This window comes from Monodon monoceros, unplaced genomic scaffold, assembly GCF_005190385.1.
Source record: "Monodon monoceros isolate NGI ecotype Baffin Bay Population unplaced genomic scaffold, NGI_Narwhal_1 Super_Scaffold_7, whole genome shotgun sequence".
Taxonomy (NCBI): Eukaryota; Metazoa; Chordata; class Mammalia; order Artiodactyla; family Monodontidae; genus Monodon; species Monodon monoceros.
In genome coordinates, this window is record NW_021703784.1 from 18,631,817 (window position 1) to 18,650,395 (window position 18,579).

The 18,579-nt window shown below is 46.5% G+C and overlaps 1 protein-coding gene across 8 annotated transcripts in view; it reads right to left on the reverse strand.

The window, feature by feature from the left end:
* The window catches only part of NCAM1 (neural cell adhesion molecule 1), a 324,416-nt gene that overhangs the window by 32,991 nt on the left and 272,846 nt on the right, over positions 1-18,579 (reverse strand). For 3 of the 8 annotated variants that reach the window (XM_029209098.1, XM_029209097.1, XM_029209102.1), the window contains exons 9-14: positions 9,028-9,178; positions 8,539-8,723; positions 8,091-8,187; positions 7,612-7,782; positions 5,855-5,986; positions 4,895-4,897 (exon numbers count right to left, since the gene is read on the reverse strand). In XM_029209098.1, coding sequence (XP_029064931.1) covers positions 4,895-4,897; positions 5,855-5,986; positions 7,612-7,782; positions 8,091-8,187; positions 8,539-8,723; positions 9,028-9,178 — 739 coding nt within the window. Of the gene's footprint in view, positions 1-310; positions 359-4,543; positions 4,559-4,894; positions 4,898-5,854; positions 5,987-7,611; positions 7,783-8,090; positions 8,188-8,538; positions 8,724-9,027; positions 9,179-9,513; positions 9,595-13,230; positions 13,261-18,579 lie in introns of all 8 variants that reach the window. The other 5 variants (XM_029209094.1, XM_029209095.1, XM_029209101.1 and 2 more) reach the window with 5 other exon arrangements.

The following is an 18,579-nucleotide window of genomic DNA, read 5'->3' on the forward strand; positions in this document are numbered from 1 at the left end:
CTCCAAATAATCAGCCTGCTATGAATCCCGAGGACAGGGCTGGGGCTGCCACAGCCTCAGGGAGCCTGTCTGCGGGGTTTTCTGTCCAGAGCCACGCTTCCCAGTCGCCTCCTCTTGCCGGGAGAGCTGTCCACCGTGAATCTGAGCGGACCTGTGCCTACTTCTCATCTGCTTCTCTAAAACCCCGTGCTGCTCTCCACCAACAGAGTGGAATTATCACCTGGTAAGGGAGGTGACGTGAGGCAGGCCCACTGTGGCTGGCAGAGAGCAAGCAACCTGCAGAGAGATGGATGAAGAAAATGATACTCACTATCCGGATGAGACAATGGAACAGGGGTGGAAGAGCTAGCAGGAGCCGCTGAGGAAAGAAAAATGAAGGTGAAAAAAAAGGGAAAAAAAAGATCATCGAGGCACACAGATACTGAAGGGAAGAATGGAAGAGGCAACCTGGGGGTGTCAGTAAGAGAAGCTGAAGCGAGTTAGAAGTGGGAAGGAGAACCCCATGCGTGAGAACAGGTGGCCGGCGGCCCAGCAGAGAGCAGGGCCTCTCTGACTTCAAACCCTGAGCCTGTGCGCCTGCCAGGCCCTGCCGTTCAGGTAAGGGACTGGGCCAGGAACAGCTGCAGAGGCCTCCAACCCTGCCTGAAAACAAAGAGCCGGTTCCACAGGACCAGCTGTCTCCATCGGATCAGGTGTCAGGAGGGAAGGGAACTTGGACCCCAGCTTAAGGTGAACCAGCAGAAAAGGGGAAAAGCACTTTGGTTTTGCCATTACCTACCTCTTCATGTGTATACATATAGGCATATACCTACGTGGATGGCACGTATTTATAGCACAACCTGTGTGTCTCACTCTCTGATTTCAAGGTCTCAATGAAACAGAAACAACTATCCTCCTTAATGTTTGTGACTGGGCGAGGTAGGGATGGTTCGGCATCGGGATGGCATGACAGCCACTGCTGCCCTCCAAACCCTATGAAATGTGATGCTCTGGCTGCTGCTGTGTGCACAGGGGGCAAAGCAAATTAACATCGGGTGTCATTCTTGCCCTCGAGAGAAAGGGAATGTTCGAGGGGCCGGGACTAACGAAGTTAATGCTAACCAACTTTCTGCATGGAGAACCTTTAAAATGGTGCATCTGAGACGTTTTGGACACCAAAGGCATCTTTAGTTTTTCACTGGCAAACATTCAGAAGTTGTTCCATCAGCCATCACAACACATAGTCCCCTTGGAGAGCTGTACAAAAATTTGGAAAAACATCACCGCATCTCCAACATTGCATTGACACTCATGGTTCTGTCTTTCTCGTACCTTCCAGATGAGGGTACCTCATTAAACCATCGAGTACAATGTCACTGGAATCAGAGCAAGACAGGCTACTAACTCATCATGACTTGATAGCCTGGTTAATTCTGGTAAAAGTGTATCTCTCTCTCCTTTTTTTCCCTTTTTATTTATTTATTTATTGGCTTGAATTGTTCGCGTCATTGTCCATATCATTCTGGCAAAGGGATAGGGTTTTATGTGCTTTAACCACAATATATTACAATGCTTTAACTTCTACTTGCCATGTGCCATCTAGGGGGCAAACTGTGAAAGCAAAAGAGTCTCAAGATGCCTCTTTTAAAAAGTAGAGACTCATTTATAACCTTTATACCCGGAAAGAAATTGTCTGTGTCGCTTCATGGTACGGAAGCAAATGAAGAGGTAACATTCAGGCAATGAGATTCTGAAGGTGCGTGGTTCATTCGTGGAGGAAAGAGTCATAATAAATTGTCACATCCTTTCTTTAGGGCTTTAGCAGCTCTGAGAGGGAAGCAGCCCCTCTCAGGGCAAACAGAGGTTGTGAACTTTCCACCTAAGAGTTTCTTGACAGCACGCAGACACCTGGCCTAAAAATACATGAAACAGGGACTTTTTCCCAGGTTGGAATTCCATTTGTCCCATTAGAGCCACAGCTTCCTTTGCCTTCACAGAAACAAAGGGACCTCCCAACAGGTAAGCCCGGCTTTCAAATCGGGCCGCTCCGAAGCAGGTGTCCTTGAGATATTGGCTAGTTTCACCTGCTCATCCCTGTTTTGACATATTCATGCCCCCAAATGTGGAGTAGTCTATTAAGGAACCATGAGAGCAACACTAATATTGAGACATTTCAACAAACTTCAAATGCTGAGGAATGGCTCTCCCCTACGCCTCCCAACTCGGAGGGGCTGGCAGCATTGACTCTGTGCCGGGTGCCAGCCCCTGCTGACCCTATACTGTCTCCTCCTCGGAGGTGGGGTGTACCCAGCGCCTACCTCCAGTGCTACAGGAGCAGGCTGTGCACCTGCACCCCGACATCACAGCAGGGGAATGCACTGTCCGTGGCCAAGATAAGCCAGATTCAGAAACCAACACCCCTGGTCCCTGGGCTCCGTGTAAGCCCACAGCTAAACTGATGGCCGATCTTGTTCAAGTTCAAACAGTCTTTGTGTCTTTCAAGGAATGGGAGTGAGAACCCAGAGAAGGTCCTTCCTAAAACTTATCCTCATTTTCTAGCAGCAATAACTGGGGTTTGTTCTGGCAGTGGCAAACGTTGGCATCTTCCTTCCAACTGTAACCTTTTCTCAGGATGGCTCTGGGCACGACAGGATACCCCTTGGGCAAACATCCTCACTTCAGCAACTCTAGGAAGGCCATGAGGGTGCAAGGAAAGTCCATAAAAACCAACTTCAGTGAGAGCATAGTATTCTCTTACTCCGCTCAGGCCCTTGAAAACAGCACGTTCAACTCTAAAACTGCGCCACATTCTCTTTAGCTAAAAGAAGTTTGCCTTTTAGTTCTTTAAGCCATACCCTTATTAGGTGACTGAGAAAACTGACCTTTCATGACACTAGCAATGCCTGCTGCTGTATCACTCACGACTGACTTGGAATAGAGAACTGACCCCACCATTTTCCAAAGGACTTCTTGGAATCTTGGTTAATTATCCATCTTCATACTGGCAGACAACAAACAATAAAATCTAGAGGTCTCCTTTTCTAAAAAAAATTAAATGTTGGCTTTTAAAACAAACAAAAAATTCTCACCCTAACAAAGGCTGGGCTGGCAGTGAATGAAAACCGCTTATGACCTTTGAATTTCAAGACCCAGTTCCTCCGATTCAGTACTCAAAACCCCGTTACTGGTTAGACACTCAGAAGGAGGCCTGACCCTAGCCTTCCTCTCTGTCATATAACTAAGCCGGCCTTCGTTCACTGCTAAATCTAGAGGAGAGGACACCCGAAGACCAGGTAAAGATCCAGGAGGAAGGTGCCCTCGTGCCTTCTGAATGCACTCAGGGCAGAGCTGAGCTGCCAGCCCAGAGCACACAGCCGTCAGTCCTAGCCGTCAGCTCTACCCAACACACGATTCCGAATCCTTCCAGAACCGGTCCATTCAGGAACCAACTCTGCTGAGAGAGTAGATTTAGCACTTGCTCGAAATCTCAGAACGCCTACACTGAGCTACTTAGTTTCTGCTGTTGCTGCAGTATTTCTGAATAAATTTCCAAAAGATAAGCTTCCCTGAGTGCCTTTCAGGAGCCAGGAGCTTTTTATGAAAAGAGTGTGCAGCTTAAGACTTCCCTCCACCATTCTGAGCTCAGCCTGGGAAGAAGCTGAGCCTCAGTGGACGCAAAGTTTGGGGGGCATCTATGCAGGCTGAGACCAGACCACAGTTCTGTTCCCGGAGCAGCAGGTGTGCTTCCTGTTACCCCTGCTCCCAGATCCACTATTTATAGCTTACACGATTAGGGTGTCCTTCCTGGGGAGAATCACCCTCTTTCTGCATTCTTGGCAGTAGAGCTACTAAGTAGCTGGTCAGTTTTCCCAAACATGGAAATCCACGTTGCAAGTAACCTACTGCTAGAGAACAGAGTTGACCAGAACTGGGGGTTTAACTCCCCTGCAGGATGCATGTACCTGTGATTTGAACCCAAGTTCATGCTGCACTTTACCACCGCAGCTGCTGCTACACGAGGTTCCCCTACCCCTTCTCCCTAGAACCTTCCAGCTACCATCCTGCCAGACAGAAAAGGGAGAGGCAGTGAGCTCAGTTCTTTCACCTCCTAAAAGCAAATGTGAACATCCTTCCGGGTTCTTGTGCCCATGAAGGGATTTTGAACAGAGGCCTGGCGAGGCTGCGGTCACTTTTCTGGCAACCCGGCTAAAGGTGAGACGGGGCTATAGCCTGTTATTCAGAGACCCTCTGCACACCTCCGCCACGCTTGGCTCAGCAAAATGTTGCCACAGGGTAATCGTCACACACAGAAATTAATAAATAAACACAATTTCAAAAGACACAAAAATTGCATGCTCTAAAACAGGACGAGTGTTAGCCTCTTGGAGTAACCTACGGACATTAACAAGAGCACAGCTAGACTAAGGTCAGTGTGGTTAGGGCCCGGACGATATCATCTACTTCAGCCTCTAGGGGACAAAAGGGACCAGAACTAAATTAAAAACTAGAACTAGCAGATGTTAACGCTATAGAAACAGGTAATGAGGTATGAAGAGGCACTTACGTGGAAGAGGGCTATCTGCATATCCCATGGATGGAACACAGACGAAAAGAAAAGACAAGAGACAGACCCAAGAAAAAAAAATAAGATGTAAAAGAAATGAATAGGATCCGCAGAGCACACGGAGCTGGAAACTCAAATTATCAAATTACTTCAAATCCAGAAAGAAGCAATTCCTGTACGAGGAAGATGAGACAGGTTTTCTACTTCTGGGAAGAGGTAAGGGGATCACTTCCCAGGCCCCCGGCTTCAGAGAGAAGAAAGCAAAGGATTCCCCCGCGTGCTTTTTAATCCCAGGAGTCATAGAGAGGGCCCAGGGAGCTCTGTGACCACTGAGGGAGTCTGCTACAGCACCTTCTTCACCCGGATGGACTCACCATTCTCCCAGGGCAGGAACTCCAGTCTGTGGAGGGATAGGACTAGACCAGGGCTCACCCAGAGCCTGGCTATGTGCGGGAAGGGAGGGAAAAGTACGGCATGCCTGGTTTAAGGAAACAGGGAGTGATGGAGACAAACAGAGCTGCAACCCTGAATGGGATCAGGAAGAAGCGACTCCTGAAAGAGGCCTTGACCAGGGAGACCCCGACTGTGCTCTGGGTGTGGGAAGGGAGGAGAGGCAGGAACGTCAGAGGCCATGTTTTTCCCATTGGCCTTGTTGGGGTTTTGCTGCTGCTCATTCACTCTACAGCAGGCTCCGTCTTCCTATAACTGAGTATCTCTGCTGCATTAAAAATCCCACAACTAATGACATCAACTGTCACTGCCTTTACCGTCTTCCTTCAGGTCACCGGGTGCTTAGGGCCCTGGTGACAAAAAGCAAATCTACCCAAATCCCTCCCGACCACGCAGCCGTGATCCTTCCTATTGTCTTTAAGAACACGTGTTAGTGGTTTTCCTCCCTGGCTGTTATTCTACCAAGCTGGACCAGCTGCTATGATGGTGTCACCAAGCCCTTCAAGAAAGTGAGGACAGGGGCTTCCCTGGTGGCACAGTGGTTGAGAGTCCGCCTGCCGATGCAGGGGACACGGGTTCGTGCCCCGGTCCGGGAGGATCCCACATGCCGCGGAGCGGCTGGGCCCGTGAGCCATGGCCTCTGAGCCTGCGCGTCCGGAGCCTGTGCTCCGCAACGGGAGAGGCCACAACAGTGAGGGGCCTGGGTATCAGCCATCACCGAGGGCGACAGAACTAGGAGATGGGACCACCGTGAGCAGAGGGGTCTGAAAGACAAAAAGCTGTCATCTGAACAGTGGATGGGCCCACTCATGGCCCCCCCTGACCCCCAGGGGAAGAGGCTGGGCAGCTGGCTTTACTTACGGACTGGCTGCGTCTTGAACTCAGAGGCTGCGCTGATCTCGCCCAGACCCTTGCCATTGAGGGCCGCCAGCCGGACCGCATACATTGTCTCGGGCTTTAGGCCCACGATGGTGACGATGCCCTCCACGCTGGCTGTCATGAAAATATGGAAAGGGTCACAAAGGAGGAAAAGGCTGTTGGTGAAGTGGTGTAGCTGCTATGGAAAACAACAGGGCAGGTCTCCCCAAAATGAAACATAGCATTATCATTTGATCCAGCAATTCCACTTGTGGATATATGTGCAAAAGAACTGAAAGCAAGGACTGGAATAGATATTTGTACACTCATGTTCACAGCAGCATTGTTCACAATAGCCAAAATGTGGAAACAACCCAAGTGTCTGCTGACAGATGAATGGATAAACAGAATGTGGTCGATACATACCATGGAATATTATCTAGCTTTAAAAAGGAATGACGTTCTGACACACACTACATGGATGAACCTTGAGGACATTATGCTAAGTGAAATAAGCCAGACATAAAAGGACACATGTTGTATTATTCCACTTATATGAAGTACCTAGAAGGGTCAACTATACAGAGACTATTACTAGTCAACTATATAGAAAGTAGAATGGTGGTTGCCAGGGGCTGGGGGAAGGAGGGAATAGGGAGTTATTCTTTAATGAGTATTGAGTTTAGGAAGATGAAAAAGTTCTGGAGATGGACAGTGGTGATGGTTGCACAACAACGTAAATGTATTTAATGCCACCGAACTGTACACTTAAAAATGGTTAAAATAATACATTTTATGTTAAATATATTTTACCGCAATAAAAAAGTTAACTAGAAAAAAAAAAAAAGCCACAGATTTGGTACGAGGTTTCGGGGGGGAGTCAGGGAGGTAAAGGATCATTTCCTTCTAGCTCTAATCCTGATTACCCAGAAAGTCCTCCAAGCCCTCCCAAAAGCTGAAGGAGTGACAGGAGCTTCCTGGCAGGATGAATGCTCTGTAAAACTGGGTTAGAAGATGTCTCTGAAGTGCTATGACACCGTGTCCTAGCCCATTCCCAATTCTACCCTTATTTCCAGGATTAAAAATGTCTACAGAAACAAAACCTACTTCACTGAGTTATTCCAATTAAACCCCAAAGGGAGAGTCAGACATAAATATATTCAGTCCTCAGGGAAACATGATCCGAGCTCAGAGACTTCAAATTGCAGTCACCCAAGGGTTATTTTTCAAATCTGTGGTTTGGAAATATATCATAGGATTGACGTAAGAGCAGACCTGTCTTGTTGGCTCTGGTCATTTGGTTAATTACAGGGCAGTCCCTGAATAGACCCAAGCGGGACTGGATGGGCGAGAGCAGAGAACCTGAAGCGCATGGAACTCAAATATGCAGAGCAGGGGCGGACTGGACTCCTCTGGTTGTGCTCAGCACCTGAGCAGGGCTTCCGCTTGGCATGTGGCTAAGCTGGCCTCATCTGTCCTGGCAGCGTCACGAGAACCAGGTTCTGAAGTACCAGGGGGCAGAAGGCCAATAACTCTACATAAGATGTGAACACACCCTAAGCCTGGGGGGCCGGTGATGGTGTTGCAGCATAGGAACATCAACAGGACGGCAGGTGGTGGCATCTGGCCTCTCTCAGTATTGGGGAGTGGTGTGCACCCTACCCAAATGGGCAGTCAGGGTGCCAGCATCTGGTGAACACAGGGGGTGAGCGTGTGCCCAGAGCCATCATTCTAAAGTAAACCGGCACTCTCCAACTTACCTTCTTTGGCATCATACCACTTGGAGTGCCACACTTCCTCGTCTATTGCTCTCCACTCAGCCTTGTATTTGAGGATGGGCACCCCGCCTGTGGCCTCTGGCTCATCAAATTGCACCTGTGCTGTGCTAGAATATGGCTCCACCTGGTCGATGGATGGTGATGATGGGGTGTCTGTGGAAAGGACATATATGGAGACTCAGGTGAGCCTGATTTGGCCCAGGACGTAACTCCCAATCACGAAACACATCTCTCTCATTTCTTTCAACTCTTGGGAATCTTGTCGTCTATATCCTGTCTCTCCCTGGTCCACCTCACCATGCAATTCTTTCCCAACGTGTCCCATGTCCAGATCCTCAAAGCCCCCAGAGCTCCCAGCCTCCTGACTCTCACCCCCTCTTCTTCCCACACTCCTGTCATCACAGAAGGTCACAAAAAGGGCCGGCAAGGCTGAGGGTGGTGCAGCCATAAGGGGTGCTCACCTGCTTGGACAAGGATGAATTCCAAAGACTCCTGTCCGATGCGGTTCACTGCGGTACAGTTATAGTTTCCAAAATCATTTTCAGAGTCCGGGGTCACCTTTAGAAAGAAGGAGCTCTTGAGTTACGAGTGTCCCACGGAATGGCCCCCACCTCAGATCCTTATTTATTGAACTAAAATTAGCAGAGAATAGAATCAGTAAAGCTGCAGCCGAGCCTTAACCCAGAGAGAACAGAAAAGGGGATCATGGGAGAGGCGCACTCTGCCTCCCAGGCCCCAGTCTAGCTCCGGGGAGAAAACGAGGGCCGAGGCTCACTTTCTTCCTCAGCCAGTGGCTCCCCTGATCAGGACGTGCCACGGAAGCAGGTGAGAAGATATTAGCTGTACCCAGCAGCCTGCCCATCCTCCAACGGTGCCTCCTCCACCCTGCCCGCCGCCCCCATGTCTCACCTCCAGGTAGCTGGCGGACGGGGTGTTGTAGATCTTGATGTTGCTGTAGTTGGAGCTTGGCAGCAGCTGGCCGTCTCGGAACCACGAGATTGTGGCACCGGGGTAGGCAAACACCTCGCAGGTGATGTTCACCTGGTTGCCCTCCCAAGTGTACACAGCCACAGGGCCCTGAAGCTTGGGGGCATCTGCAAAGAAGGACAACAGCTCTCAGGAAGACTGCCACGATCGTGACCCCTCCCCCCACTCCGTCTCCTGGCACCGGGAAGCTGGTCACGCCTTGAGGCCGAGCTGGTGCCGGGGGACAGCAGAGATCGGGGTCACCTCCCATGAGCTGCACAGGGAGACACGCAGACTGGTAAGAAGCCGGGGGATGGAGTGAAGGGGTGCCTTGGGGACACAGCTTTGAAATGGCCAGGGGCCAACCACCATGGGCCCGGTCCTGGCAGCTGCACGGCCCTCCCTGCCCCGTCTTCCCACCGTTTTCCTCACATTGCACTTCGAGGTACACGGACTGGGAGTCCTGGCCGATGGTGTTGCTGGCGGTGCAGATATACTCCCCAGCGTCTGTGTACTGGATGCTCTTCAGGGTCAGGGACGACACGCGGGCATGGCTGCGCACCACCATGTGCCCGTCCAGGGTCTGCCAGGAGGGGAGGGACAGCGTCAGGCCCGGGGCTGGGCGGGGCCAGGAGACCGGGCCATCACTGTCTGCGACCAGCCTCACAGCCCTCTGCTCTCTGGGCCAATGTCTGAGTCTCGCTTTAGGTACCGACTTGCGAGGAGGCTCCGGAGAGCACTATGGGAACTTGGGTGCATCCCAGACAGAAAATGGGACTCAGTTTACTCAAGCAGCCTAGCCTATGTGCCAAGGTTGGCTTGTGAAGGACAACCCAGGCCCCCAAGACGATTTGGTTGGCACATCTAAAACGGAAGCCAAAGTCTGGCCAGCAGGCGTTGCAGCTGCAACAGTCCTGCCTCATGAGATTCGGGAAAACCTGCACTCCCGTCCTTTCCTTCTAGCCCCCCGTCCATCTGCCTGTTCCTTGGTGCATGCACACATAATGGGAAATCTGAATAAAAGAAATTATACAAGAAATCCATATTTCTGCAGACGCCTTACTTTCCTGGATGCTTAAAAGTAAAATAATTTCGTCGAACAAAGTCCAACAATCTGGAGCTCAGGAGCTGTTGAGCTGGAAGTGAGGGGAACCGGGTCCCCTCTCCCGGAACAGTGACACAGAGAATCCCAGGCAGATTTGGGATCCTGGACACTATAGTCACCATATTCTGGCCCTTGACACTAGAACTGTCTTCCTGCGTCTCTGGAATTACAAGAGTTGGTCGAACAGGGAATAAGCATATGAGCCCTGGGCAATGGGCACTGAAATATTTCCAAGGGGCTTCCCCCCTTGACACTCTTAAGTAAACTGGTTGCTGGCCTAGGAAGAGTCTAGGCATGTGGTCTGAGTTCAGACCCTCAAGAAAGCTGACAATCTGAAGAAGGAGTCTAGCTCCTCGTAGGCTGGGCCATACTCTTTAAGTCCAGTGAGCGATATTCCATAGAGATAGACAGGTGGGTGCTCTGCATATCGCCCATCATCCCATGAGGCTGGGTCTTTAAAGAACTAAAGAACACCTGCCTCCAGGTTCTTTTTAGCTGCTGGTTCGGAAGCCCAAAACCCAGCATTGAAATATCGTATGGCAGCCAGTTTGGGGAGCTCAAAAGCAAGACACCATTGGCCTTGACAGAAGTCTCAGATCTACCGCAAAAAGTCCCATCACTGGTAGAGCTAATCTGTTTCAGTCATTTGAGTCCCATCACATTCATATCCAGAAGCTGGAACACAGCTGCCAGCAAAGAGGCAGAAGAGCCGAGCAAAACCATCACTCCTACTGCAGCGAGGGCCACCTCTCTCTGACAGGAATGCCCAGATGCCTCGGCTCTCGGCCTCCACGAGGCCTGGAAAGCTGGGAAGCTGATGGGCTGAGAAGCTGCACCCCAGGGGATGAACGGGAGCTGACACAGGCAGCCGTGGAGCACTTGTCTCCAAAGTCTACAGTCATGCGCCAAACAAAATCTTGAAACATCCCCTAAACTCGTGGCAACAGGAGTGTGAGGTCAACGCTGCAAGTATCTCTGAGGGCTGACCTGACCTGCTTGTCATTCCTATACTCCCAAGACAGCAGAATGAAGGCAGAGGGGATTCATGGTTCACCCCGGCCTTTCTGGTTATCTCAGCGAGATCACAGGTTCAGCCAACAGCGATGCCAGCCAGCGACTGAACTGTAATTTTTTGTCACACACCCAGGATTTGTCCTGGGGCTGCCACACCACAAACACGGAAAACTGATCAGAATCTTTCGGAAGTCAAGAGAACATTTCCATAAGGAAGGATACAACAGCAAAAGATGCAAAGAAAGTCCTGTAGGTAAGAGAAGGACATTAACAAGTAACCACAAAGGGGGGCATGAGCAGTTTTTACTCAGGATAATCTAGAAAATGGTCAAAGAGAAGCTCAGGCAATGGTTGCATTGACAGCCTTACTTTCTCCCCCCCTTCTCTCTGGTCTCCTTGTCTAAATTTCTCTCTGGAAAATGTTCTCATTTAATGATGTCAGCAGAGCAGTAGGCAGCCTTCCATAGAGAATTTTATTTTGCGGTGGCTCAAAACAGGATTGATGATGGAATTATTTGCCAGACGCCCAGTTCTCCCTCCGAGGGGATGCAGACAGACTCCAGTGTGATTGGACTATCTCCCTCTGAAACGATTTACTCTGGCACCAGAACAGAGTCAGAGAGTGCCACCTCCAAGCCATCCAGACCACACGTCATGCTGATGGTCCAGACTCGAGGAGGAAGCAGATAAACTCTGGGCACGAATGAAAAGATCACTGTGGCAAGAAGACCCGGTTTTGCAAAAACGTACGAAGGGCAATTATAATTGCTCTTCTCGTCAAAACATTTTTGTCTCTCTTCTTGCAGGGAAAAGACCTAAGGCTTTCCAGAGCTTACAGAATGAAATCAGCCATGACCCAAGCCTTCTTTTGAGCTCATCTGGATTCATGGTCTTCATCCCTGACTGAGACAAATAGGAGGGAACGGAACTTCTGAGCCCCAGGGGGCAGAACTCACTTGAAAGTCAATTATGTCCAGAGCGAGATAACTTAAGATAAGGACACGTCTGCAAAATGGAGTGAGGTGTCTGTTTTCCTGGGAGTAAATCAATTACTTCCACTAATAATAACAATTCTCTCAACATCTCCTTAATGCTCCCTGATAAATCTCAGCTCCTCTTCTAGCCCCGTCTAAATCTGAGTGACGGGGAAGATGCACAAGGCCAAGCAGAACGAGAGGGGTAGTGGCTCAGGAGTGGCTGGTAGTTAACCCTTCTTTTCTCGCTTCCCCAATCCCAACGAGAGCATGACTTTTGGGCAATAAAAACACCCAGTCTGTGACAGCACTCCGGGGGAGTGTTTACAGGAGGCAAGTGTTTTAGCGAGGGTATGCACCTAACTACAGTCCCTACGACGTGGAGGAAGGAATGATACAAAGAGAGCTTATAATGAATTAGATTTGACGACGGCAGGCTGCAGAAACCAGCAACAGTGCCTGGGGACAGGCAGACAACTTTTAAATATTAAACGGCATTAAATATTTATAGCTATGACAGGAACACGTGCGTTACGTGTTCTGAATAATTATCATTTCCGAAAGACTGGAGGATGGGTTTACCCAATTAAAATACAGTCTACAGGATTGCCATATTCTACATTTATAGTATTACACAATATCAAAGTTCCATATGAAGAAAAGGCTACTTTTAAAAAAAAGTATTTATAGATGAGATTCCTGAACTTCATCTAAAACATACTGTTTTTTATTTATCTGTCACTTAATTACACAAATCTGGTCAAGAATGACGGGCACGATCATCAGTAGGGTCTTGTGGATACAGCGATTCCAGTCTAAAGATTTATATTTAGCTTCAGTTTTCAAACTAAGTCCCACATTACCCAAACTGAAGCAAGCAGTCAGAGAAATTTCAAAGGCTAAATATGCTACTGACTTAAAAAAAAAAAAAAAAAGAACCATTTGTGACAAATCATTCTAATCTCATAAACTTAATGCTCTATAAAAGTAACATAGATATGTTTAGCAATTTGGGAAAACCAATGAGAGATGTCATTTGCATTGCTCCGAGATGAGATGTGATGCGGTAATTTACCAAAAGACCAGTCATGATAAGATAAGTGAGCAACAAGATGAGTTGAGCTGGAAAGGTAAGGGCTTGAGTGGGTTTTTAGATCATTAACTCTGCGACTTTATGATCCAAAGCCACATCAACCAGGTAAGAGTCAAAAAAATTGTACCATTTCAAAATGCCTGGCCTGGGAGTTGGGGCCATTTATTTCTCTAAGTATAATTACCTGGATGTGATTTTATCAGCACCAGCAAGAGAATAAGATCCAGTTTTAGGAAATAATAAGGATTTGTTCATCCACTCCCAACACAGCTTGTTTGCTCATCCTAAAGTGACACTATTGCTAAGTGATGTCTACCACTATCGACCTATTCTTTAATCTAACTAGATTACTGATTAGTTTCAGCATGTCTGGTTATTAAACTGCAATGGTGAGTTGAACTGTAATGCTTTCAAAACTACAGACTGGCTAGTGGTCAGGTAAGCTATACCTCTTGCTTCTCTGGTCGAGTCCACGAAGCCTGTAGAGAACAAGATATAAAACACAACAAGAAAGCAGTAAAATTTTACAACATGTTGCTTTAGAGAACTGACGTATCACACTGCATTCCGTGCACATGCAGCTTCTTTTAAATTCAGAACTTTTTCCAAGGCCCACTTTCAACGGTGTGTTTACTACCCAATTTAATTTCGGACTTAGCTTATGTTCAGCTTTCTTCCCCCACTTACGCACATTAAGATGTAGAATTCAAAGGTAAAGGCTTTCCTAATCTTTGGAAGACGTACATATGGATACCAGCAGATATATTAGACTGCTCCTGTTCCAAAACATCTTGAACATTCCTCGTAATATTAGGTGACACTGCTAGTTCTAACCACACAATCTAGAGATACTTCTAGAGTAGGTTTCCTCCTTTGGATTTTATTGGACAGCTTATCACCAATATACTATTTTGTGCTCATGCATCTTGTAACTCTTTGCATGCATTCTATTAAAAATCAAATGTTAATTTAAAAAAAGGAACAAAGAAAGGAGCAGAAGGGTACATTAGGAATGAGAAGTATGCCCTTAAGACAGGAAGCTTTGAGGATACTGAACTCTGAGTGCTATGGTACGTTCCAGTTGGTTTTTAAAGGCAGAGGGACGCCCAGATGACATGCAGGATTAAGCGTTCACCGTCTTCATCAAAGATGGCATTCACAAAGGGGGTTTAGGTATTTTCCTACCCACATCAAGATTTTTATTTATCCAGCACTGGGGAATCTACTATGCTCAAAGTTTTTCTGATTTCACGCTGGGAGTCAAAACTATCATACATGCATTATTCTTTTTATTAGATGGCATGACTGCCTGATTGTCCCTCATGTTCAGATGGAAGAAGGATAGAAACGACGCCAGAGACACAGTAATGCAATCCCGGGAATGCAAATGAGTTAGCAAACATTCAGTAAGAGTCCACTAAATGCAAGGAGCTTTTGTGAGACATGAGGATGGAGATGTTGAATTATGTCACATGATGTTGGCATGAAGAAGAAAGTGAGAACAGAGGAACACGCATAGACCAAAGTAACAGCGGGCCAACACGTCAAATGTGGTTGCCGTTTCCACATCACTTAGAAGCTTGTCCGTCACATGCCAGGGCTACATGAATCAAGACAACTTTCAGGGGCCCTATCATATGGAGTTGTTTGTTTTTCAGATACGATTCTTCCTGTGTCTCTCCTAACTTACTGTGGTTTTGTGGCTTTTAGAATAAGTAGGTGCTAGTAACACAATGCTTATAGTAGCCTGACCTGTGTGCCTGGTAGGATAATAGGATATATCTCGACCCTGATCATTTGGTGAAGGCATGTAGCCCACTTTAAGACAAGCTGATATGCAAATATACATACTTAAAACCTAAACTAGTATATGATCAGCAGTGCTCCCAAAACGTTTAGTTCCAGTTTCTTTTAATATTTGCATGTTTTATGATCTTACACACAAGTCTGTAGGAGTATGTATACAAATTAAAGTGAAGTGAAGTGATAGACACTTATCCTAAGTATTCCCTGTTATACTTCTGCCCACATCCTGGATAAACTAGACTCCAAACTGCTCAATGCAGGCACCTTTCCCAACGTTTAAGAGTGAGCACCTGTTTTACACTGAATGAGGAATTCTCTCTGGTGAAAAGAAACTTCGGTTTCTAGGGAATTCAGAATTTCAAAAGGTTTCTCTGTTTTGTAGGATACTCTGTTTACTCAGAATTCAAGGTTCATGAAATGCCTTTCACTTATTTCTATCTCTTCTGATCTCAACTCTTTGCTCCTCTCCTTCTCCTTAGACATTAAGGCTTCACAAGCCTTTCTTTCGCAGACTCTTCAAAGGCACTGGTATGTTCAAATGAGCACCCACTGGACTTGTTCTGCCAGGGAGAGAGTATATAAATTACCATCCAGGGCTCTCACTCGATATGTAAATGGTACCTGGAATTTGGTGCCACTCACTGTGGCAATTTAAAACATGAGCCTCGATAGGATGGGTAATAAAATGATGTGGATGCACAAACTTGCTTTGTATCAGCAGTTACCACAATGACCTCCAAACACATCGATCAAACTGACCCATTATGAAATTCAAATTTTTTTTGTCAACAGACTAGTGACCACTGAGAAATGGATTAACTTTCAGACAGATGATCTCCTCTAATGATCTTAGTGACCCAAACTTAGCCTAGCTATTATCATTTGTTGAGTGAACCCAACTCAACTAGCTGAAGCCGAACGGATTGATTATAATCAATCTTAAATGAGTGACTAGACTAAACCTAGAGACATGGTTAAAGACAGAGTGTGACTTTTGGGCTCAGTGTACTGGTTTTTGCTTTTCTTCCCTTCTTTTTTACATGAAGAACACCCGTATTCCATTAGAAAGTCACCACAAGCCTATGAATGAAAGCCTTTTCTCCCCTCTCCTCCTAAAAAGGATTAACACTAGATTCAACTAAGCAGTGAAGCAAAAGACCAAGCTGCTTTAATCAGCTTCTGGTGTCACCAACTTTATTAAAGGGAGCATTGAGCCTTCCATGAAAGTCATCAGAATCATGAGAGCACCAAGGCATTATGTGCTCCACCTTCTGAGCCACTCACCCCAGGGAAGCGCCGGTGGCATTCTAAGGGCTCTGTACTTGACCATGTTCCAGTCAACATTTTTATCAGTGACTTGGACAAAGATATTTCAAATAAGCGTTCATACCAGGTTGGAAGCAACAGCTAATAGAGATGCTAGATGGCAGTTGCATGGGGAAGGCTGAATTGCCTGCCCTTGGGTCTTATGCTTAGAACTGGGGTCACCATCGACTGCTATGCCCCATTACTTTGAACAAACATAGATAAAACAGGGGGGACCTACACTGGTTGAAAGGCCCTGGACCCAAAGAACTCTAAGGACAGTTCTGATGAAAGCCAGTCCTGACTGGTCAGAAAGATGGACTAAAATAGTCGTTCTCAAGCCAAGGAGTGTTTCTGTATGTGACGCTTTTGGTAATGACAATGATTAGAGTTGGTTACTAACATTTAAAGGGAAGGGACTAGGGATGTTAAATATCTTGCAATGCACAGGACAGTCCCAGTGAAGAAAGAGTCTTCCCAAACTGTCATTTGTGACCCCCACTGAGAAATACTGGGTTGCAACAAACAAAACAATTTTTAATAGAAATAAATATAAAATTCTACATTATTGGTTAAGCAATCAATTGCATAAGGGCAGGACAGGACAGGGGATATGCGGCTTAAATGCAGTTCAACAGGAGACAACAGAACGAGGAAACTGCTAAAGGGTTAACGTGATGTTGACAGCATTTCAGTGTCCAGATCAAGGGAGCAATGAGCCAGGAAGTCTGCATTAGCTATACTGGGCACCACAAAGTTATAGGGGACACTAGGGAAGTGAAGCTCTCTAGTACAGGGCGACTAGAAAGGTGAAGGGTGTGGAAACCGTAAGATAAGAGCAGCAGTGAAAATAACTGGATGTGTTACAGGGCAGAAGGCTGACTAAAGGAAAACTGGAGAGCTAGTTAATGGCTCTCACACAAAGGACTGAGTTGTAGGGGCTGGAAGGCTGAGAAGTGGCAGGGGCAACGAAGCAGGGCCTCTTGACCATCAGTGTTGGCCACCTGACTGCAAAGAACTGACATTGTCACCCTTCAAGCAGGGGCTGAGTGACTTTTTGGCAGTGAGACTAGATAACCTCCAAAGGACCCTTCCTTCCAACCTTCTATGATTCTGGCAGGTTATGTGATCTACTTTCTCAGGAGGCTTCTTTCCTTTCTCAGGAGAAACAATTGGCTATTCTTACTGCTCAGCGCGTCATCTTGACTTTCAAAAGAAAACCGTTTTCTTGCCCTCCTATAATTCTGTGACTCTAATAATCTTGATACCTAATTATCAATATGTATAATGCAACTTCAGCTGGAGGAGAAAACGAGGAGCAGCTGTCAAAGTAAAAGTGAAATTTACTATCTGGAGACCACCTGGCTCACGAATAGGCCATCTCTGTTTCCTTAATTTTTAGCCACCCCCCAGTATAATATGACTATCATGCCTCTTTGATGTCAATATGTAATGAGTAGAAATAGCAATTTTTCTATACAGCATTTCGTTTAGGCAAATATGCTGATCTGGGGTCACATCACTGGCCAATCTGGAACGCTTGTTCTAACACTGATTCATTCCTGTTGCAGTAATGTCACTTGAAGGCGGTCCACAGTAAAAGAAAGTGCAACACAACCTATGTGGCTGGGCTTAAATAATTATCTCAGATTGAGACTAATGATCTATACTGATAATTGAACTATGCAAAGCCTACTTGGCTTGAGATGGTCTCTGCTAGACACCTTTGGTTTTAATATTTAGGAAGTATGGGTGTGTATTAATGCCTGGTTTTTTGTTCTCATTCTATAAAAATGAATTCACAGATACAAGCCAGAAGTGCCCACCTATTAAAGGACCTGAGGTAGGCACAAATCTTAATAACTCTTCTGGTCTAGCTTGACCGTTGAGCTACTCCTAGGAAAGATATAGAATTTAAAACCATCATTCATCTGGGGTAGATGTTATTTCTGTCCTTCCCTCTAGATCAAAGATATACACTGGGTCATTCTGGACAAATCTACTCTCAAGCCTGATGTAGAAAAATCTGCCAAGTGGCAGCCCTGTGGTTTAAGCCTTGAAATGTACATTCAATCCACGTAACACACACGATGGGAGCTAAAATCTGAGCTGAGGGTTTAATTCCAATGTTGATAAAGTATCCAAGTAAACTCTACATTACTTAATTCAGTTGATTTTCACAATATCAAACAGCATATGCAAGTTTCAAAAATACTTAGCAGTTCCTCGGCTGAGTTTTTGTTAAGTTGAATTGAACTCTGGAGGTAAAACTTGCAAAAATTAATGGGTTTTTTTGGAACAGCAATTTCTGTTCCTCTTGATTTAGTTTTGTTTTCTATTAGTAGGAGAGAAATCAGTTCTTCAAATGCAAATCCCAAATTTGGCTCTGAAATTTCACGCTATCCCTTTTTAGCTTTAAGTCTACCCTCTCTAGGGATTTCCTTTAGGCAGGCAGAAGAGTGAAGATCTATCTTTTGTGACATTCTAGTCAATCGGCAATCCATTATAAACGTTCTTTAAGGCTAAGGCCATTACTCCTTGAATAGGTGACAAAGCTCTGGCCAATTAAAATGAAGCCCATTACTACAGGATATATGAGATGATATTGGAGAAGTGCCATAAGGAGGTTTAGGTTGCTTTAAAACCAAGCTTCTTCCTCCCCCTGTCTTTTGGCCCACTCAGTAGCA